Here is a 20,671-nt window from a genome sequence, read left to right as displayed (position 1 = left end):
TTCTAAAATTAACCAATCCAACATCTTGTTTCTTTGTTCTTCTACAGAACGTTAACATTTTCCAAAGTCTGCAGAAACGGCAGTTTGAAACAGTGCAGCACTTACATGATGTCTGCATCATTGCTACAGACCTGGCCTTGTATTTCAAGTAAGCAATCCAGAACATGTCTTGAAAATATCACTTGCTGGACATGATGGTACTTATCTGGTAGCTGGAACATGGTAGATCATCTTAGACTAGCAACAAACCAGCCATCCCCTGGTCAAATTAGCTTCAGGTGGTCATGATGGTTGGTTGATCAGCTTGGGCCAGCTAATTAACAGCTTAGATCAGCTAAAAGCCAGCTGCCATGTAACAAAACACAGCTACTGTCTTAACCCTTCCTTGGTCTTGAGAAACTTTCTGACCCATTTAGAACCATTTTAAATATGAGTCAAAATGATTTGCAAGACCAAGGAAGGGTGAAGTTGGAGTTTCAAATAAAGTTGTATTGATGATGATTCAAATTTTCTACTAATCCAGAAAAAGAACAATGTTCCAGAAGATCGTTGATGCCACCGAACCAATGAGTGATGAGAAGGAAGCCATTGCCTATGTGGCCAACAACCCCATAAGAAAGGAAATCATTATGTAAGCATTCATTTCTACAGAACCTTGCTCCATTGAGAATTCAATTAATTGAGGGTTTGAATACCTTTTTTGATCTGTTTTTTTTTATTATTATTATTCCAAACAGGGCAATGATGATGACTGGTTGTGATTTGTCTGCCATTACCAAGCCATGGGAAGTCCAGAGCAAAGTAGGTGCAAGTTTGTTCATCAACAGTCTTAACCAGCACTAGGTTAGAATATAGTCCATGGGATATGTTTGACCTCTATATAAAGGTGTTCTTTTCCTGAAGGTGGCTCTTATGGTGGCAGCTGAATTCTGGGAGCAGGGAGACCTGGAGAGGACTGTACTTGACCAGCAACCCATTGTGAGTTTGTAAAGATCAACTTAACCTAGTTTGTTTTCTGCCTTGCGGTACACCGTATGTATAATTCTTCATGTTAGAAATTTCCTTCATAACTGGAAGAGCTTTCATTTTTTTTATCATTTGGTTGCACTGTAGGAACACTAATGTGTGCCCAAAATAAGAATTGCTTGCTTATCTCACTTTACTTTTGTATCACTGCTCAGCCCATGATGGACAGAAACAAGTCAGATGAACTTCCGAAGATGCAGTGTGGTTTCATTGACTTTGTGTGCTCATTTGTGTATAAGGTAAATTTAGGTTTTTCATATTTTTATTACTTATTTACAACCGAGACATCCCATTAAGAGCAGAAAATTAAGCAATTGTCCATAATAGCCTCCTTGTGGAATGTCATCATAACATTGTTAAATTGTTCTGACAGGGAATGATGGATTGGTGGGCTTGTGAAGGCTTGCACTAACAGGGGCCTCTTTTCTCATGTAGGAATTTTCAAGGTTCCACAAGGAGATCACCCCCATGTTTGATGGCCTGAACAACAACAGGGTCCACTGGAAGGAGCTGGCTGATATTTACCAAGCTAAAGTAGACGCTTTGGAGAATGAACGAAAAAAACTAGAAGAGGCAGAGTCTAAAAAATGTATGTAGGACACATAAGCTATGTTTTTTTAATATTTGGGACATGATTTGTCCCGTATTTGTAAACGGACGGTGAAATCAAGGGGTATGGCGACCCCGCATGGCACAACTGGAGGGGGGATATCCCGTATTTATTTATTTTTTACTTTGAAGGAGGCAACCCTAGGTGTAGCTGATCTCTCAGCATGGTCAAGCTGGTCTTTAGTTGGTCTAGCTGGTCTCCTTCCTGACAAGCAGACTAGTGCCCAGAATTAACAAAAAGCTTGGCCAGGCTGGGAGGCCACCTTGGACTGGTTTAAGATGGTGTTTCAGCAGGGATGATTTACATCATATGATGATTAGCTTGCTAATTTACTGTTTCATGTTATACTAGCAGCAGATTTGAATGTATTTGAAACGGTCCATGATAACACCGACATGATGATGTTTGGGCTAACCTTTTGCTAAACTCAAATGACCTCATAGCCTTGGTGAGCAAACACTGCATGGGCTATTGCAGTAACTCTATTTTCTCTTGCACTCTCTTTTTTTCTTTTCACTGAAGCTGCTGGTGGGGAAGGTGGAGATGGAAAGTCAAAAACCTGCACCATATTTTAAACATTATCCATCAGAAATCCAGATCCAAAGAAGTCTGGGCTGGCTGGCAAACATGGAGGTGAAACGTGCTCCTTTGATCATATGTTTTCACCAGCTTCCTTCTTTCTCTGCTTCTGTCTCAATTCCATGGATGTACCTTCTCCAAGTGAACACGCAGGCATTTACCAGAAATGGAAGAATCGTACATGGTTTCTCTTTCTGAAGGGGTGCCAGCCTAGAGAACCAGCTTATCTTGACCATATAGACAATTTCTTGCTCGTTCCTAATAGTTCTTTTCACTTTGACTGTACCATTAACATCTATCAACGGTGGAGGAAGTATGCCATATGCAACTATTACATTTGCCACAATATAGTAGCCAAAACACAACCCTACATGTTATAATGTTCTGTAGTTAAGTCAGAGCTTATTTGGAGTGTGTTTTTCGAATCCCTAACACTTGATTATTTGTCTCAAGACTTTTGATGTCCTTTAAACTGGAAAAGATGAAGAATTAGAACATTAAGCAACATTTCCTAATCTATCAGCAATCTTTAACAAATTCTGGAATCAAGCTGTGTTTAGCTTCTCTGTAAAATCATAGAAGCTTTGAATTGAATTTACTTTAAGAATTCATCCCCACTTAGACTTCTCTTTTTTTTTTTCATACATATCAGTTGATTTCTTTAAAGTTCAAGGATCAATTTGCTTGAATATGAGCTTTTACAAGCTGTGGTGGGTTAGCAAGTGCTTTGTAATGAAATGTTCAAAGGGTAGATCATGGCACTGCAAAGGCTAACATCTCTTGACTGCAAGAGTTACTACTTGTTGCAATTGCTTTTTGCATTTGTATTTTGATGGGAACGACACAGGACTTTTGAATCCTTCAAAGATACTTTTTGTGCTTGAAAGAAGACGAAGCTGAGAAGGCTACACAACTAAGTGGCTAATTCTGTGTATTTGGTGCTGTGAAGAAAATGTATGATCAGAACTTTGATGTTTGTTCTTTAATCATTTATTCACACCTAAGCTTACATCAAACATAGTTTTCAGACATAATTTATTAATGAAAATATAACATTGAGCATAAATAATTTAATAGAATATCAATTGATTATATAGAGGTATTTATTTATACCAAACATTTGAATTATTGCTATGTTGTATTGTATGTATGACAAGATGATAGGGAACAACCAGTACTTGAGCATGTGTAAACCTCTAAGGAGATTGGACTGAACTAATTTTGATGAGGGGGAGGCAGCTCCTGAGATTCACTCAGATTTAATCTTTAAATACCATGCTTATTTAAAGCAGACTACTGGAGCCTTTAGACATCTCCCCTGGCAGAAGGCACTAACACAGTTTGTAAGGTCGAAGTCCCATGTTTTGTTTTCTTTTCTGATCTTTTGAGAATTTGACAACAGCAGTAACATTTTAACTTATTTTGGCAGATGCACTTGGATATCAAAAGATAGCATATCAAAAATAGGCATGGCATTTTAGGAAAAACATCATGCAGTACAGCAATTGGATGCAAACACATTTATGCATAATGACTGCCAGAGAGATTGATCAGAAATTAAAATCTAATAAATTTGACCCTAAATTACATAAAACACCTTGTGCAACGTTCACTTGTCAACAATGAATTGGAAAAATCGATCAAAGCCTTTAATCAAATAACGGGCCACGGCAGGTTCTTTGCAGTCTAAATGTCTTCACAAGAACTAGTGACTATATTCAAATGTCAAACCCCCTAAACCCAGACCAGACGGAAATAACCAAAATGCAAGTTAATCCCATCTCAGGTTAATGGTTTGTGCGCTCTGTGTATAAAATTGCAATAAGATGTAATGCATCCTTCTGAGTGAGCATGGAACTGATATTTGATCCACTGACTGAATACTACCGCACATATAAGATACTGAAAATTATGTTATGTAAACAAATAAACACATTATTCAGAGTTTAACTGAGTCTTGAGTAATCACTGACCACATCAACTGTTAGTTTGAGGTCTTGGTGACCGCCTAGATCTATCAGGTGGTTAGGAGGGCATGTCAGGAACTTCTTTTAGATAGACTTCTTTTAGATAGACTTTTCTATCATGCTAGGGATTACCTAATAAAGCTGGATCATCCCCAGGTAAAGAGGCTCAGGTAATTGGCTGAGGGCCGAAACAAATGTCCCCTCTCTCCACAAGTTTCATGGAAGACTGCTGCTTTCTTGCACTTTAACTTCTGACAATACAAATCCAGAAATAGCTTGACGAGTCCTTTTTTCTCTCCTGTGTTGACATTTACGGTTGTACCAGAAATTTGCTTGGGACATATCGAAGAGCTTGTCTCTGTTTGTTTAAATAGCCAATAGGCTTTAGGTTTGTCACAACAATGATGTTTGCAGTGACTTGCTGGTCGATTGCAGGGGAGGGACAGTCTTATTCTAGAGACCAGTTAATTGGACAAAAACCTGTTTAGTGCAGGATGAGTCATCAATATTTTTGGTCCATTTTCACAAAAGAGAAAGACACCTTTTAAATGCACGTGTGTGTGAAAAGGGTGTTTTGTCAATGTTTAGGAGTGCAATAGATGACCTCAAGGACAACACACATGGACTAAAAGCCTCAAAACTCTGAATTATGATTTTATGGGGTCTTTAAAGTTTCATAACAATGTAGACTACACCTTATTCTTCATTTTATTTTTTGTGAAAGCACAAAATTGCACCATGAATGCACAGGTCACTTGCACATTTGTAAACGTATTACACACACTGATTAATGGACCAGAGGGAACAAGGGCTCTCTGACCCGACCTGACTGATTCTTCACATTGACTGGCTGACTGCCATTACTGTTGACTAAGCTGTGCCCTGGGACAGTCTGATAGTCCATTATGACCATGTGAATTTGCTCTGAGAGAATGACGTATGGTGTATAATTTGTATTATGATTCCCATGCAGAAGCTCTTGAAGATTAGCAGAATATGTGTACAAGCTCAGCAGTAAATCTACAGTCATCAATGTGCCAGGGGATACAAACACTCTTGATAGTCTCTGATTGTAAACTCTTAGCACATAGTTAAATTGCTATGGGGTCCCAATTTGTTGTCGTCTATACTGCAAGGCAGTAAAATTATTAAATGAACTCCATGTCTTTCTTGAAAGAACCCCAATTAATCTCTTACCTATAAATGCATGAAATGTTTTGAAACCCACCAGACTTGGAAAGTAAATTTAGAGGTAAACATAAAATGCTTAAACATACCACTAAACATAGTGGGCCTCGTTCATTAAACACAATCAGAACACATTACTGTGTAAATAGTTTGTGAAACCATTGTTCCATAAATGTAACTGCTTTGAATTTAATTAATCTCTAAATGAATCTCTGTGTAAATGTCCATAAATAAAATTCAAATGCAACAAATTATGCATGAATGGTTTTACAAAAACTTTACACCTACAGGATGAATTTGCGTAAATCGTTTGTATAACAATTCTTAAGTTAACTGAATTGCATTTCATTGGATTGAATGAATCTCTGAAGGATTCTCTGTGTAAATAGTCTATTAATTGAATTGAAAGTGACAAATTATGCATGAGTGGTTTACGAACTCTTTACAAGTACAGAGTGAATTTACATAAATCGTCCGTAAAACCATTCTTATGTAAATTGAATTGCATTACATTGAATTTAATGAATCTCTGAAAGAATCTGTTTAAATTGAACTGAATGCGACAAACTATGCATGAATGTTTTTATGAACACTTTACACGTGCAGAACGAATTTGCGTAAATCGTTCTTAAAACCATTCTTATGTAAACTGAATTGCATTTCACTGGATTGAAAAAACTCTGAAAGATTCTCTGTGTAAATCATCAGTAAATTGAATTGAATGTGACAAACTATGCATGAATGGTTTTACGAACACTTTACACGTACAGAGCGAATTTGTGTAAATTGTTCATAAAACCATTCTTATGTAAATTGAATTGCATTGCATTGAATGAATCTCTGAAAGAATCTCTGTGTATATCATAAGTAAATGGTATTGAATGTCACAAATTATGCATTAATGGTTTTACAAACACTTTACATGTGCAGAACGAATTTGCGTAAATCGTTCATAAAACCATTCTTATGTAAAACTAATTGCATTGCATTGAATGAATCTCTGAAAGATTCTTGGTGTAAATCGTCTATAAATTTAACTGAATGTGAAAAATTATGCATGAATGGTTTTACCAACGCTTTACACATGCAGAACGAATTTGTGTAAATGTTCGTAAAACCATTCTTATGTAAAATGAATTGTATTGCATTGAATTGAATAAATCTCTTTAAAAAATCTGTGTAAATTATCTGTAAATTTAATTGAAAGTGACTTGCATGAATGGTTTTACGAATGCTTTACATGTGCAGAATGAATTTGCGTAAATCGCTAGTAAAACAATTCTTATATAATTTGAATTGCATTGCATGTATCGAAAGAATCTCTGAACAAATCTGTGTAAATCGGCTGTAAATTGAATTGAAAGCGACAAATTATGCACTAATGGTTTAACGAATGCTTTAAAGTGCAGAAAGAATTAGCTTTAAATGTTTGTAAAACCATTCTTAACTAAACTGAATTTAATGAATCTCTGAACAAATCTGTGTAAATCATCCTTAAAACCATTCTTATTAAATGTCACACTGAATTGAATCCACAAAATTATGCATGAATGGTTTTACAAACACTTTACATGTGCAGAACGAATTTGCGTAAATTGTTCGTAAAACCATCTTATGTAAACTGCTGCTACAATTTACGTATGGATTTACAAAGAAAATAATTCTGCTCGTGTTTCATGAATGAGGCCAAGTGAGACAAAAAATAAAAAGAATTACAAAAAACAAAACTGCCAACTTTTTGTCAAACTATACTATACTGTACAAAAGCATAAAAGTACAAAAGACAACAACATGATGGGATCTTCTTTTCCTACACTCAGAGAAACATGTCTTCAAAATACTCGTCAAACTCTTCCTCCCTGAAAGAGAAACAGACACATCCGGTTTCTCAGTGTGGTCCGAAGAAAAAATTTCTCAGCATTTAGAAGCTTTAGAAAAATATTCCCTCACACGTGCACTCAACATGGCACAACAATATATCATAGTGAAAATTAAATGGGACTCACCGTGACTTCTCCTCCACAGCAGGGGCTGGGCCCTTCCAGTGCTCTGATTCTGAAGGCCCCTCTTCTTCTTCCTCCTCCTCTTCACTCTCTGCGCCTAGAAAATATAGTGCATTAGACTCATAGGATTTAAGACTGATGAAAGTACTGTGGTAAAAGAACATGATTTTTACATTTTAAGAAAATGTTAGTGTTGCAAAACTTGAGTTGATTTTCCTATGTGGATACTAGGGTGTTCTGGTAAAGTACTAGCACTCTTCTCCTCAACAAGCCGCATGATTTGTGGTATCATTAAGCCTGTAGTCCAAATGGTGCAGACGAGTTAGGCACCAAAGTTTAATATTTAGGGTTAGGGATTTCAATAAACCCCGAAGTATAGTGATGCTTGCCATAGTAAACACTACTAACTAGTCTGGAACTTCTCAGAGCATGCACATACACCATCAAATGTTATATTAGATTTGCTCTGAATACAGGAGCTGGCCAAGCTATATTTGACAAATATTTCAGGTGTATTGAGTGCATTCAGGGTATTAGATGATGGTCAGTCATTTTTAGGGGAGAGAGAAAAGGTGGGGTGGTGAAGGTAGTGGAGTAACATACCTTTATCTGATCCTTGGGACTCCCCTGAACTTGAAGAATACTCTGTAGAGAAGAAATGAGTTTCACTAGGTTTGTACATTTTCGGAATAAAATGTGAGGGCCGCTTGCCCGTACAAAACTCGCTAACACAATGCTAGGGTGTTGTGGATGTTTGCCCGTATTATTGGTATTATGGTGTGGTTTAAGTCCTGACACAAAATTTCATTGTGAAATTTTCCGCCCAATAAAACAGTGCTTAATCTACTTTAGGATAGCCACTCCTTAAATCATTATCCATGACAGCTATGGACATGTTATGGACATGACATTGCACGTCAAACTTGAACATGAATACAGAACAACACCACAAAAATATGTCAAAGTTATTTAAACCGCATTGTACAAGCCACATCTTGGAAATGTTTGAGGCTTGGTCTGAAATTGCAATACCTTGCTAATCAGTGTTGGGTAAGTTACTCAAAATAAGTAATCCACTACAAATTGCTTCCCTAAAAAATTTAATCAGATTACTTTACTGATTACTTCATCCAAAATGTAATCACATTACTAATTATTTTACTTTTAAGTTACTTTCTAAATCTTTTTTCCAAGACAAGTTTTTGGTTTTCCGCTCAAATTCAAAATGTTTATATTTCCTCCTCATTCACTGTCACAGAAATGATAACAGACATACATATGAATTAATATTTTAAATGTATTACACATATTACTTTAGCGCAAGTAATGTACTTAAAAGTAATTACTTTAATTGAAAGTAACTGTAATCTGATTACAAGAACTTAAAATGTAATTTTTTTCTAAAAAAAGTAATCAGATTACAATAATGAATCAATTTGTAATCAGATACACCCAACACTTTTGCTAACAAAACCTTCGACCAGTTTAAAAAAAATGTAATCAAATCAAGATAAACGAATCTTGCCTTTGCGCCTCTTTTTGTGTTTCCGTTTGTCTTTGCGTTTACTCTTTCTGGAGTGGGCCGACTTGGATTTATTTGACTGTTCCACAGTCTCTTTCGATCGCCGTCTCTTCTTAACTATAACTTCCTTTCTCCTGAAAAAGATAACATAGGATTTAAGTGACAAAGTCTACGGACAGTCTAAGGATATCTGAACATGCAATTGTGTTTTAAAATGGTTGAATATTCTTACTTATGATGATAATTGAGTTTGAAGGAGCACTCTGGGCACAGACCTTGAAAACAATGTGATGATTTTTCATATTTTTAGGTCAAATTGCAGTATTTTACATGCCTTATCAATGTTGGTTTTGCCAAAAACTTGGCCAGTACATAGAGCAGAATTATAGCACAATGTAAACAATATACAATGGGGTCCAAAAGTCTGAGACCACTTGTGAAAATTCTGCATGCACTTGGACTCAATGAACTCCACAAGTTTGTGCAAAACCTGATGATCCATGTTATCCCAGTATGGTCTGAGAATGTCCCAAAGAGCATCTTGTGTGCTTCAATGGAAGCAAGGACATCTGACTTTTTGTATAAAGAAATTAACATGGCCATTATCACAAATTGGTTTATAAGATTAATGATATAGAATATTATTTTTCCATTTTTCAAATTGGATATTGAATCCCAGTTTTTAATTGTAGTCTCTGACTTTTGGCTCCCACTGTAGTAAGTTAGTAAGTATAGTTACTGTATCTATACTTGCAATTTAGTAAGTCTATTAAAGTTTATGTAAAAGGTATTTTTATGTATTTCTGCAACATTGCCACTTGAGGTAAGGTAGCGTGCTTCGTTCATCTAAAACACATCAAGCAGTAAAAATTAAGCAGTCACGCAAATACAGACATGGTCTTTCCTAAATTAAGATACCTTAGTGTCCTGTGAGTGGAAGGGATTACAGCATGCAAATATTAGACAGCCACATGGTTGGCGCAACTGTGGCACTTACGTAGTTTCACCAGGGCATTCCTCTTCTCTCCCTGCTCCACATAGGCAAAATTCACCTCCCAGCTTTTCAGGCCCTCCTTGTTCTCACAGCGTTTGTTGCCGCAGAGGAACTGGCCTGTGTGATACAGGATGACCACATGTGAAACGCACAGATACATGACAGATATGTAGGCCCAAATTGAATCTCCAGAATCCATTTTTTACAATAATTAGGTAATGACAACAAATTGGCGATGACTAACTTTGATCTGCTCACAATCTAAGAGACAACTGGGAGAGCAGGCATTGAGAAGCCTGCTTAATGCCTGCATAAAAGGCTTAGCTGGCGTGCACTGTTGGTGCAACATGATCATACAAGAAGTTGACATGTTCCGGTACCATGACATTGACCCCATTCTGCTGAGTTACTGACAAGCGCCATCCCCCATCAGACATTTCTGCATTGATTCAAATGTGTTTACCTTTCCCTGTGGCGCTACTGATAGTGCATTACGTGAGCAGCCTCAGAGACGCAGGTTCTGGTCCCGTGGAAACCAGGAAGTAATCGCATTCCCACAATGTGTGTCTCATTATGCAGAGCATCCTTATTTTGGAATTAGCGTTGTTTAAACTAGATGGCCTTCATAGGACAAACAGAAACAGAATGTATCATGGTTGCTATGACAGCACAAATTGCTCCAAAGACAAAGCACAAGCGCTTTTGGAGTGAGAGGAGAATATCTGAAGTAAACTTTAGGAGAGTTATCACGATTTTGCGGCTGAACTTTTATATTTACTTTATAACTATGGTCCTAATAAAGTGCCCGACATGGTTTTCTGCTGTTGTAGCCCATCCGCCTCAAGGTTTGACATGTTGTGCATTCTGAGATGCTATTCTGCTCACTACAATTGTACAGAGTGGTTATATGAGTTACCATAGTCTTTCTGTCAGCTAGAACCAGTCTAACCATTCTCCGTTGACCTCTCTCATCAACAAGCATTTCTTTTCGCAGAACTGCCGCTCACTGAATGCTTTCTGTTTTTGGCACCATTCTAATTAAACTCTAGAGACTGTTGTGCATGAAAATCCCAGGAGATTAGCAGTTACAGAAATACTCAAACCAACCCATCTGGCTCCAACAATCATGCCACTGTCAAAATCAATGAGATCACATTTTTTCCCCATTCTGATGGTTGATGTGAACATTAACTGAAGCTCCTGAACTGTATCTGCATGATTTTATGCATTGCACTGCTGCCACACGATTGGCTAATTAGATAATCGCATTATTATGTAGGTGTCCAGGTGTACCTAATAAAGTGCTCAGTGAGTGTATAGTATTATAATTTTACATTTTATATATTTTTCTCCTGAATTAACATTACTTGCATTACATGCCAATGAAGAATCCACATCTTGCATCCTCCGAATTCCTGTGAAAGAAGGTCGCATTCGAAGGCTGCATTCATTCAGAGTGTCCTACTTGCTTTTCTGAAATGAGACAGCCTCTGTGACGTATGCGGCCGACAACCGCAACCTCCGGAGCAAACAGCCTCCAAAACGTGACACAGCTGATGAGAACGATTCGGAGGTTGCATTTTTGCACTAAAAGATTACTTTTATTCCACTAACGGTTAGGCTTAGTGTAAAGTTTGGGTGTAAAGGTAATAAAATATCCATTCCTGGTGATTGTTTTACATAATCGTTTTTGGTGCCACTTTGGTGCCAGGAAACTAGAGCACACACATGCCCATACATTCGAAAACACTTCCCACTTCGGCCACTGGGGGAAGTGGTTAAAATTTCGGTAAGCACAGACTTTGATTTCAGCTTAGAACCGATCTTTCAACCGAATTTCACCCAAATTCACTGTGAGATTACAGAAGCATTTTATAATTTCATAATTTTATACCTTAACATATGTGTACATTTATATTTATTTATATTGTAAGTTTCACCTCATTTTTGTCCAGCTTATTACCCAAATATTACTTTAAAAATTACTTTTAACTTACTAATCTTTTATCTATGATTCTTTCTCTTTTCTTTTTCTCCGGAGCTTGCAGATTCCACATTTCATTGCCAGCAATTACTGATGCATGCTGTATTGTTACGCATTTGATAAATAAACTTTGACTTGACTTGATACTGTTGGCCTTATTGACAAGAAATTGCTATTCCCTATCAGTGAGAGAGACAGAGAGCAAAGCAGATGCATCAGAAGCCTCTCTCCTCCTATAGCCTTGGCCTGAACAGCATTTTACCTCAGCTATCAGTGAGCTCACATTAGCTCCAGCAGGCTTACAGTACAAGGGGATCCTCCAGATTGGCCCAGGGAAAAAATTTGCGTCATCAGGGAGTTTTTCTGCCAGGCTTCCCACACCTCTCACGGTGTGCCGTCTGGAACAGCACTGGCAACTACCTGATCACTTTGAGCCCATCAAACTTTACCTTCAGTTGACACCAACTGATATTACTGTCTGCTACTAACTGATGTTACCATCTGGAGTTCTTAAAAAACTTGTTTTACGGGCAATGTCTTAAGTCAGCGGTTCCTCATTGGTGGGTAAAATTCAACTAACTATATAATTGTGCATTCTTAGGATAGCTAAATAATTTGTTTATAAAAAGCTCTAACTTTTGCTGTATATCTACTGTACTCTATCGGGTCTTTTTTTACCCAAACAGAACGGTTATTATGAATTTTCTCCAAAAGGCTTTTTTTTTTTTTTTTTTACCTTGTTCCAATGTAAAGCAAAACCAGTTAAGAAACACTGTCCCGAGTGACTCTGACTGAAAACAGAGTGTTAGGTATTGAGGACACTCAATGTTTTAGTCACATGCCTGCATGGTATTGACAATTTCATGACCTTTGATAAAATGGGTCCAACTTGGACACTATGATAAGCGAACCTGTTGTGTAAGATTGCCATTTTCCTTTATTTCTTTGTTTATTGAGCTTTAACATGGCTGTTCAATGATCTTGTGGCACAGCGAGAGAGTGACTGAGGTAACAACAACCTCACGTTGCACATGCAGATTATAGAGATGCCCAATTACCCCGTCTCTCTGATGACGTACATGCAACTCAGACCTCTGCAATTAAGCTCGCGTGAGCAGCACTGAAGCTGAAAAACAGAGTCTTTGGAGAAATGACAAAACGCATCGGGGTTAACCCTCATTAGGAGTATCAGGGATGGCCTCATGTTTAAATGTAAAATAATTACCAGCAGATTGGAACTCCTCATGACAAATCTTCTCAGGGGACCTGTTAAACTATCCCTCAGCTATACTTACAAACAGAAAGTCAGTAGGGCTGTTACTGAAAAGTGCCTTGGCACGCAACATGTATCCAACTACTTATTTTCTACCTTTGACTTGCATTAGACATACATTTTCTTACCCGTGCAAAACTCACAACCATGATGCTAGGGTGTTGTGGGTGGGTGCAAGGGCGTTTCAGTGTGATTGCTAAGGTGTCCTGGGTGGTTGCTAGGTGGTTGCAAACTGGCCCAAGTGAAAAGAGCCCACCAATATGGCCTGGGTTCCTACTATAATGCAAGTCTGTGGGATTTTTTTACCCGTTTTATCGTCTGCCAGGCCAAAACCACTGATAGTGTGTTTGGGGGGCTGCTAGGGTGGTTCCTTATGGATCCAAGTCAACAAAGTCCACTCCCAAGTCTATATAACATTCTGGTCCTTAGATATGGTTTGGGTCTCTGCTTAAATGTAAATCTATAAGATTTTTGGTCTGTCCATCACATTATTACCAATGAATCACAATCTTCACTAAAGTGCAATATCATGTTATATTATATTGTTGTTTTAGTTTCCAGCATATATATATATTTTTTGGTGTTGTGATTTCTGTGACGCCAGAGTTTACGTATGTGTGTGAGTGTTGCGTCATGCCATCAGCTTTACATGGTTAATCAGCGGCTCAGGGTTCAAGTGATGCTGGATGGCATACGGTCTGTGACTCAGTCAGATAGAAGTACTTTGCTCTTCTGTCACATGCTCCAAACACAAGTGTGAAAGAGCCTGTGATCTTTTCATCAGTCAATTAAAGGCCTCTTCATTGATCTGCCCATTTCTTTGTGTAAAATTTGCTGATTGGGAAAATTATTAACGCACTTCAACCTTATTTACCTACTTAGATAACATACTATAACCATGAACCGTGACCCAGAAACAACATTATTCAATGTCATTGGTTTTAGTTACATAAAATAGCAGGGCTGTGTGCTATTCAAATTTGAATTTAGAATGTCTTTTAAATTCCAATTCAACTTAAGAATTTGAATTGAATTTGAACTGAGGTACAAAACTGAATGCAGAATTGTAATTCAAATGTAAATTTTTAATTGTAATTAAAATGGGATGAAATTTAAATAACTACTGTACTGAAGTTTTTATTATAAAACATCTAAAACAGATAGCTGGTCCTGGATGCTGATTAGTCAAAAGCAAAACTATGACCTCATCACCAAGCTTCTTTTTGTTTCACTTTGTATATTGTTATTTTTCTTGCATAGCAACTTGTGCATACGGTTTATTTATTTGTCGGGACTACATCTTTTAATAGAAGAAGGGCATTTAATGATTTAAAAATAAAAATAATAATTAGGATGCACCAATATGAACATTTTTGACCAATTTTGACCGATTTTAACTAAAAACTATTGACCAATACAATATTTTCAACTTACCTTATTTTGTCATCGGATCACTGTTTTGCTCAGAAATTATGTTTTAAAAATGTACAAAGAGGTATAAAAGCTTTTTATTGTTCTAAAAATAAATAATTTGCATTGAACATGGATTGGATCTGTTGAACACTTGACAGGTCAAAATTTTAAAGAGAGCCACAATGAAAGATAAATAGAAAAATGTCAACCACATCAAGGAAAAATAAAAAGTTACCAAAGGAACAAAACGCCCTTTTATGTTCTATTGTGGTATAATAGATAATGCCATACACACCGCTAGAGGGTGCCGCTTGCTTACATAATGCTGACTGAAGCACTAACTGAAGCAATCGTTCAGCCTTAATGGGTACCATACCAATGTCAAAGTTTGGTGGTTTCAAAGCGTTTTTGATGGTTTAACCTCATCATGTATAGGTACAAGTGCCGCTTTCACAATTGTTACCTCTTTAACAAAATGTTTTCCTCATTAGTGTGAGAACGAGAATGATTAATAATTAAATATTACATGTTCTTAGGAGTGCTAACCCTTCTACATTGTGTGGCTCTCATTATTTCTGGATTGTGCATTTGAATTCACAGAGTTTTAACAAAGTGTGATGATAATTAATTATATCGGCATTTTCATGCTTAAAACCAATTTGCCAATGGTTTAAATATTGGTCAATAATTGGCTGATAAATGCATTGGTGTATCAGCAGCTGATACACCAATGCATCCCTAATAATAATAATAATAAACATTTGTGTCCTAAATATTTTTCATGTGGTAACCATTTTATAAAAGCAATAAGGCACCCGAGGCTGTGCCATATTGTGAATATGGTCATGGTAGAAGGGCGTCATTAGGCACAACGTACAGCATGACTATATTCACAATATAGCATGCCCTCTTGTTTTTTATTGCTGAAATAATATGTTTGATGTTTTTTAGTATGAATGACACATATACATGCTATCATACAACATACAGCATATTTCCATAAAAATTGTATCATATTAATAATAAATAATTAATAATTAAACAATAATAAAATGTTTAAATGACACCTATTTAAATTTGTATTTAATTTATATACATGTATTAATTTAATTATTCTTAATCAACTTAAAGTAAATGTGTGAATTTTATTAATTAATTAACTTTTTGAAGAACACTTCATGTGGTGGTTGTTAGGCAATTGCTTACCAGCTCAGTTCAAAAGGGTCCACCCCCAAGTCTCTATGATATTCTGGTCCTTAGATATGGCTCGTGTCCCTCCTTCAATGTAAGTCTATGGGGTATTTTATATATCTATGGGATTGATTTTATTGTCCGCCAAATCAGATCGCTTACGGTTTGTTCATATCCCTGACCCTAAATATGAGAAACAGTAATGGCGATGCTTGCTAAAATCATTTAGGTTTTCATTCTGAACCTTTTCAAGACTTCATATCATATTGACAGCTTTAGATTCCAGTCGGAACAGAACAGGCCTAAAACAGGTTTTGTTTTGAAATTGTAATGGTTATGTTTGAACAGTGCACAGCACCCTTGCTCTTCAAAGCTCCAAAAACAAAGTTTTACACAAGGTAAAACTGCATCACCACCTAGTGGCTGAGGACAATATTGTTTGGTATACTTTTTTGTTCATAATAATGTAACCAAAATTACACGGTGTAAATAGCAGTAAAAAATATTCTCCATTTACCTTTTCCAGACATAACTTCATTTTCAATCCGCCACCTAAATCCAAACTGGTAAAAGAAAATACAAAAATTCTAATTCAGTAACTGTGCAAATGAAAAGAGCTTTTAATATTTTGATTTAAATGTCTGAAAAGATATTTAGCCTAACAGAGAAGAAACATCAAGAAAAAGCAAACCTTATTTTCTTTGTATCTGCTGAGGTCTGCAATACAGTACTCCTTGAAAAGCTTATCGTAGTACTTCTTTGCAAGCTCTTTCTCCCTGAAATTTCAGAAACTTTTTTTTAGGGTCACAGTACAGAGATTAGCATTACAGAAAGGCACATAAATAATGTTGAATGTTGAAATTAAAACCAAATACAGATGGGCAGACATTACCATGTCATATCCTCCTCATCTTCCTCTCTCCAGAGAAAACGGTGGTTTTCTCTTACCACATCCAGATCTGTCTTATCTTTAGACCTGCGTATGGACAAATTCATTAGGTGCAAATCAAACTATGAATGCCTTACTTAAAGTTTTCTCGGAACATTAACCTGGGAAATGAGAACATATATTTTTTTCAATATACCACTTCATTTAATTTGAATAGTTTTAATGCTACAGTGTTTCTCTAGAAGGTGAACAAAGTGAATTTCTTACATGGATCGTCTGAAGTCATCAATCTTCCCTCCATAGTACAGAATGTAGTCACTGACAAACTTCTTGTGGCGTTCAAACTTACAAAATGCTGTCAAGGATTTCTTTACCACTTAAAAGAACATAGCAGTGCTTGGACTGGGAAAAATTGCCATCAGCTTTATAAATAGCTTATAATGGTCAAATGTTACTAAAATTGCACTTTTAGCAGGCCAGCATGATGCAGCTACTCTTCTAACATACCTTTCAATCTCAAATTCTATTCAACTAATATTTTTTTTTTTAACATATTATTAAATTGTCTTTTTCAATATCTTTGTCTAAAGATGGGCTGGTTTGAGTATTTCTGTAACTGCTGATCTCCTGGGATTTTCACACACAACAGTCTCTAGAATTTACTCAGAATGGTGCCAAAAACAAAAAACATCCAGTGAGGGGCAGTTCTGTGGACGAAAATGCCTTGTTGATTAGAGAGGTCAACAGAGAATGGCCAAACTGGTTCGAGCTGACAAAGTCTATGGTAACTCAGATAACCGCTCTGTACAACTGTGGTGAGAAGAATATCATCTCAGAATGCTATTCTGAGATGCAGGTTGGCTCTGTTTTGGCGGCATGAGGGGGACCTACACAATATTAGGCAGGTGGTTTTAATGTTGTGGCTGATCGGTGTATGTGGATGTGTGTTTGCACACACAATGTCCTCGGACATGTGCACACACACACACACACACACACACACACACACACTACGTGTGTTGTGCGCCCTTTTGTGCATCGTCTTTTCATGTACACTCTTTGAGGAATATTTCAAGATCTACTTATCATATTATGTTGTGTTTGGGCTTGTTTGAATCAATATAGTCTGCTTTAAGTTAAGATATGTCATTGTCTATGTATGTTTCAGGAAGTAATAAGGAAAAACATGACAAAGACACTATTTATGTGTGTCGGTGGGAATTTTGTATACACTAATACTCACTGTAGTTTGGCCTCTATGTGAAAAATTTTTCTCAAAACATTTTACATTTTCCAACGATATATAACCTTTTTTGAATATTTTTACTAACTCTGAATATAAATGTTGATAACAAATGTGCAAATTATGAAAATAAATCAGTTCCAATTTGTCAGCAAATTAAAAAGTATACTTTAAGAATTGATAAGATATGCATTGTAAAGTCCAGATTGTAAGCTTAAAAATGACACCTATTTTGTTTAGATCAAGCAAGTGGCTATTAATTTATTACATATTTATTTTTATTATTAGTATTATTTTTTTTGCAGGGAGTGCCCCCAACTAGCCCAGCATAAGCTCAGTTCAGTGAATCCTTCTATCAATAAAACATATATTTTTTTAAATATGTTCAAAAAATATCAAAATTACTAAAAAAGAACTTGACAAAAAGATCTAATGCAATATCTTGGGATAATATATGAAATATGAGAGATTTATTAACAATCTTAGTGGGCCGGTCATTTTTGACCAGGAACACAAAAGGTGTTAGCACAAACGAACAACACAAGGGTTAATTCAAATGTTCTCGCTGAACAACAAAGAAATACCCAGCTTTTCAAAAACTACAAAACTAAAAAATATAAATAGGATACAGCATTCATCGATATCAGGTGTTGCCGTCGGTTTCTGGCTTCCTCTCTGTCAGGAAACATAACATTTGTTTTAGGAAACACTCAAACCAGACTTGGAGGAATTGACTATTTTTGATGGATGTTGCTTATACCTGTCCCATTCAGAGGCAGCGACATTTTTATTGGCCAACTTAGTGTGTTTTCCTTTCTGGAATGGCTTCTCTAACAGATCATCTTCACCTGCCCTAAAATCAAACACACAAGAGAACTAGCGCTTTGATTAATGCACCAACAATTTATTCTAAGTAGATTATTTTAATACATTTCTCAGAACAATCGCTCAAAAATATTTTATTCATCTTACAGATGAGCAAAAATGCATGGGATCTGTACTTGCTTTCATCATCAAATATCCCTTACAATAAGTACTGTAATAGTACCATGGAACAGTGATGTATCAGATAATAATACCGTGGTACTTGCTGTGAATAATTGCAATGTATTTACATGCCCAAAAATCATGGTAATATCATAGTACTCTTTGATTAGTGATACGATACAAAATCTCACCTATTCTGTCCATGTTTGGACAGTCCTCCACCATCATCATCACTGAAGTCAGAGTCATACCCTCCACCTCCATGCACCTAACACAGAGCACAACACAGTATTACTATTGTACCACAAAAGGATAACAATCACACAAACATCACTGAAGCAACCACCAACAATAGCAGATTATTGTTTAGTTTTGTAATAAAGTACTAGATTTTTTAACAATGATACAATGCCAAGAAGTTCATGGGCAAAAAGGGAGGAAGACTGCATGAGTAGGACAAGAAATGGAAAGGTGAACCAGCTGAGCACAGCAAAGAGGGAGAGTACTTAGTGATCTTTATGTGAGTCAGCTTCCATGATGCCACTTCAGCACATCACAGGTAATACAACACCTGTGTCAAAGGCTGCAATCTACAAATTGCGAAGGTCAGTTCTGACTCTAAAAATGTAGTTTTAGACAAATTGCACTTAATAACTAGACCCATGAAATAAACTTAAGTGATCTAACAAGACTTAAAGGCAGAGTTCACCCAAAAATGAAAATTCTCTCATCATTTACTCACCCTCGTGCCATTCCAGATGTGTATGACTTTCTTTCTTCTGCAGAACACAAACAAAGATTTTAAGAAGACAGCTCTGTAGGTCCATACAATACAAGTGAATGGTGACCAGACCTTTCAAGCTCCAAAAAGCAAAGACAGTCATAGTAAACGTAATCCATAAGACTCCAGTGGTTTCATCAATGTCTTCAAAAGTGATATAATGTGTGTAGGTGAGAAACAGAACAATATTTAAGTCCTTTTTTTACTATAAATCTCCATTTTCACTTTCACATTCTCAGAGTGTAAGTGGATATATTAAACAATTGTTTCTCACCCAAAGTGCTTGCATTGCTTCAGAAGACATATATTAAACCACTGGAAATGTAATGATTACTTTTATACTGCCTTTATGTGATTTTTGGAGCTTGAAAGCTCTGGTCACCATTCACTTGCATCGTATGGACCTACAGAGCTGAGATATTCTTCTAAAAATCTTCGTTTGTGTTCTGCAGAAGAAAGAAAGTCATACACATCTGGGATAATTTGACTTGTAATAGTCAAATTAAATAAAATTAGATAAAGTCACAGAGCATGGTCGACACTCATTTATTTGATCAATTGTATAACATAAAACAAAATGTATTATTTGTACAAATTACTGTATATTCCATTATCGAGGTAAATAAAAAGCTATTGTTAGTTATTCTACAATTTATATATATATATATATATATATATATATATATATATATATATATATATATGATTTAAAGCACGCATTTTGTTTAAGAATTATTATTAATAATGCTACACAGCTCTCAAAGACTAAATACGGACAAAATAATGTGCCATAAATCATTTACGTGCGATATATTGAAACAAATGAATGCTTATTTTTTAAATCGTAAATAGCAAACTATCGCAAAGGCAAATTAAATCTATCTCCTTGATTCGTGTACAGAATTGACAGTTTTACCAAGCTATAATGGTAGTTAAATTGTGAATTATAAGCACCTTAACAAGATCTAGAGCAGTTTGGTCCATGTCGCTCATCTGTGTTTACATGCCGCTGAATCTTACA

The 20,671-nt window shown here is 36.2% G+C and overlaps 2 protein-coding genes across 2 annotated transcripts in view; one reads left to right on the top strand and one right to left on the bottom strand.

Moving 5' to 3' along the window:
- pde6c (phosphodiesterase 6C, cGMP-specific, cone, alpha prime) overlaps window positions 1–2,301 on the top strand; it is a 10,194-nt gene extending 7,893 nt beyond the window's left edge. The window contains exons 16-22 of the mRNA XM_051667427.1: window positions 48–148; window positions 524–631; window positions 738–801; window positions 904–978; window positions 1,182–1,265; window positions 1,462–1,615; window positions 2,159–2,301. Coding sequence (XP_051523387.1) covers window positions 48–148; window positions 524–631; window positions 738–801; window positions 904–978; window positions 1,182–1,265; window positions 1,462–1,615; window positions 2,159–2,211 — 639 coding nt within the window. The 3' untranslated portion in view covers window positions 2,212–2,301. The remainder of the gene's footprint in view (window positions 1–47; window positions 149–523; window positions 632–737; window positions 802–903; window positions 979–1,181; window positions 1,266–1,461; window positions 1,616–2,158) is intronic.
- fra10ac1 (FRA10A associated CGG repeat 1) lies at window positions 2,225–20,671 on the bottom strand. Its single transcript, XM_051667428.1, has 14 exons — window positions 20,605–20,671; window positions 19,061–19,137; window positions 18,643–18,735; window positions 18,512–18,557; window positions 16,907–16,983; window positions 16,643–16,726; window positions 16,442–16,526; window positions 16,268–16,313; window positions 9,893–10,006; window positions 9,128–9,170; window positions 8,899–9,029; window positions 7,977–8,018; window positions 7,377–7,470; window positions 2,225–7,229 (listed from the first exon to the last, which is right to left on the bottom strand). Exons 1-14 carry the CDS (start codon window positions 20,641–20,643, stop codon window positions 7,187–7,189), a joined length of 1,014 nt encoding a protein of 337 aa, XP_051523388.1. The 5' UTR covers window positions 20,644–20,671; the 3' UTR covers window positions 2,225–7,186.

Source organism: Myxocyprinus asiaticus, chromosome 32 (assembly GCF_019703515.2).
Source record: "Myxocyprinus asiaticus isolate MX2 ecotype Aquarium Trade chromosome 32, UBuf_Myxa_2, whole genome shotgun sequence".
Classification (NCBI taxonomy): domain Eukaryota; kingdom Metazoa; phylum Chordata; class Actinopteri; order Cypriniformes; family Catostomidae; genus Myxocyprinus; species Myxocyprinus asiaticus.
This window is presented reverse-complemented; position numbering and strand designations above follow the sequence as displayed.

What these genes read in the sequence shown, in the direction of transcription:
- fra10ac1 (XM_051667428.1), bottom strand. Translation starts at nt 20,643, where the DNA reads ATGAGCGACATGGACCAAACTGCTCTAGATCTTGTTAAG. An exon ending in TGAAGTTATGTCTGGAAAAG is followed by an intron (nt 10,007 to 16,267) that starts GTAAATGGAGAA and finishes TGTATCACACAG; the next exon opens with GCCAGTTCCTCTGCGGCAAC. An exon ending in ACACAAAAAGAGGCGCAAAG is followed by an intron (nt 8,019 to 8,898) that starts GCAAGATTCGTT and finishes TCTTCTCTACAG; the next exon opens with AGTATTCTTCAAGTTCAGGG.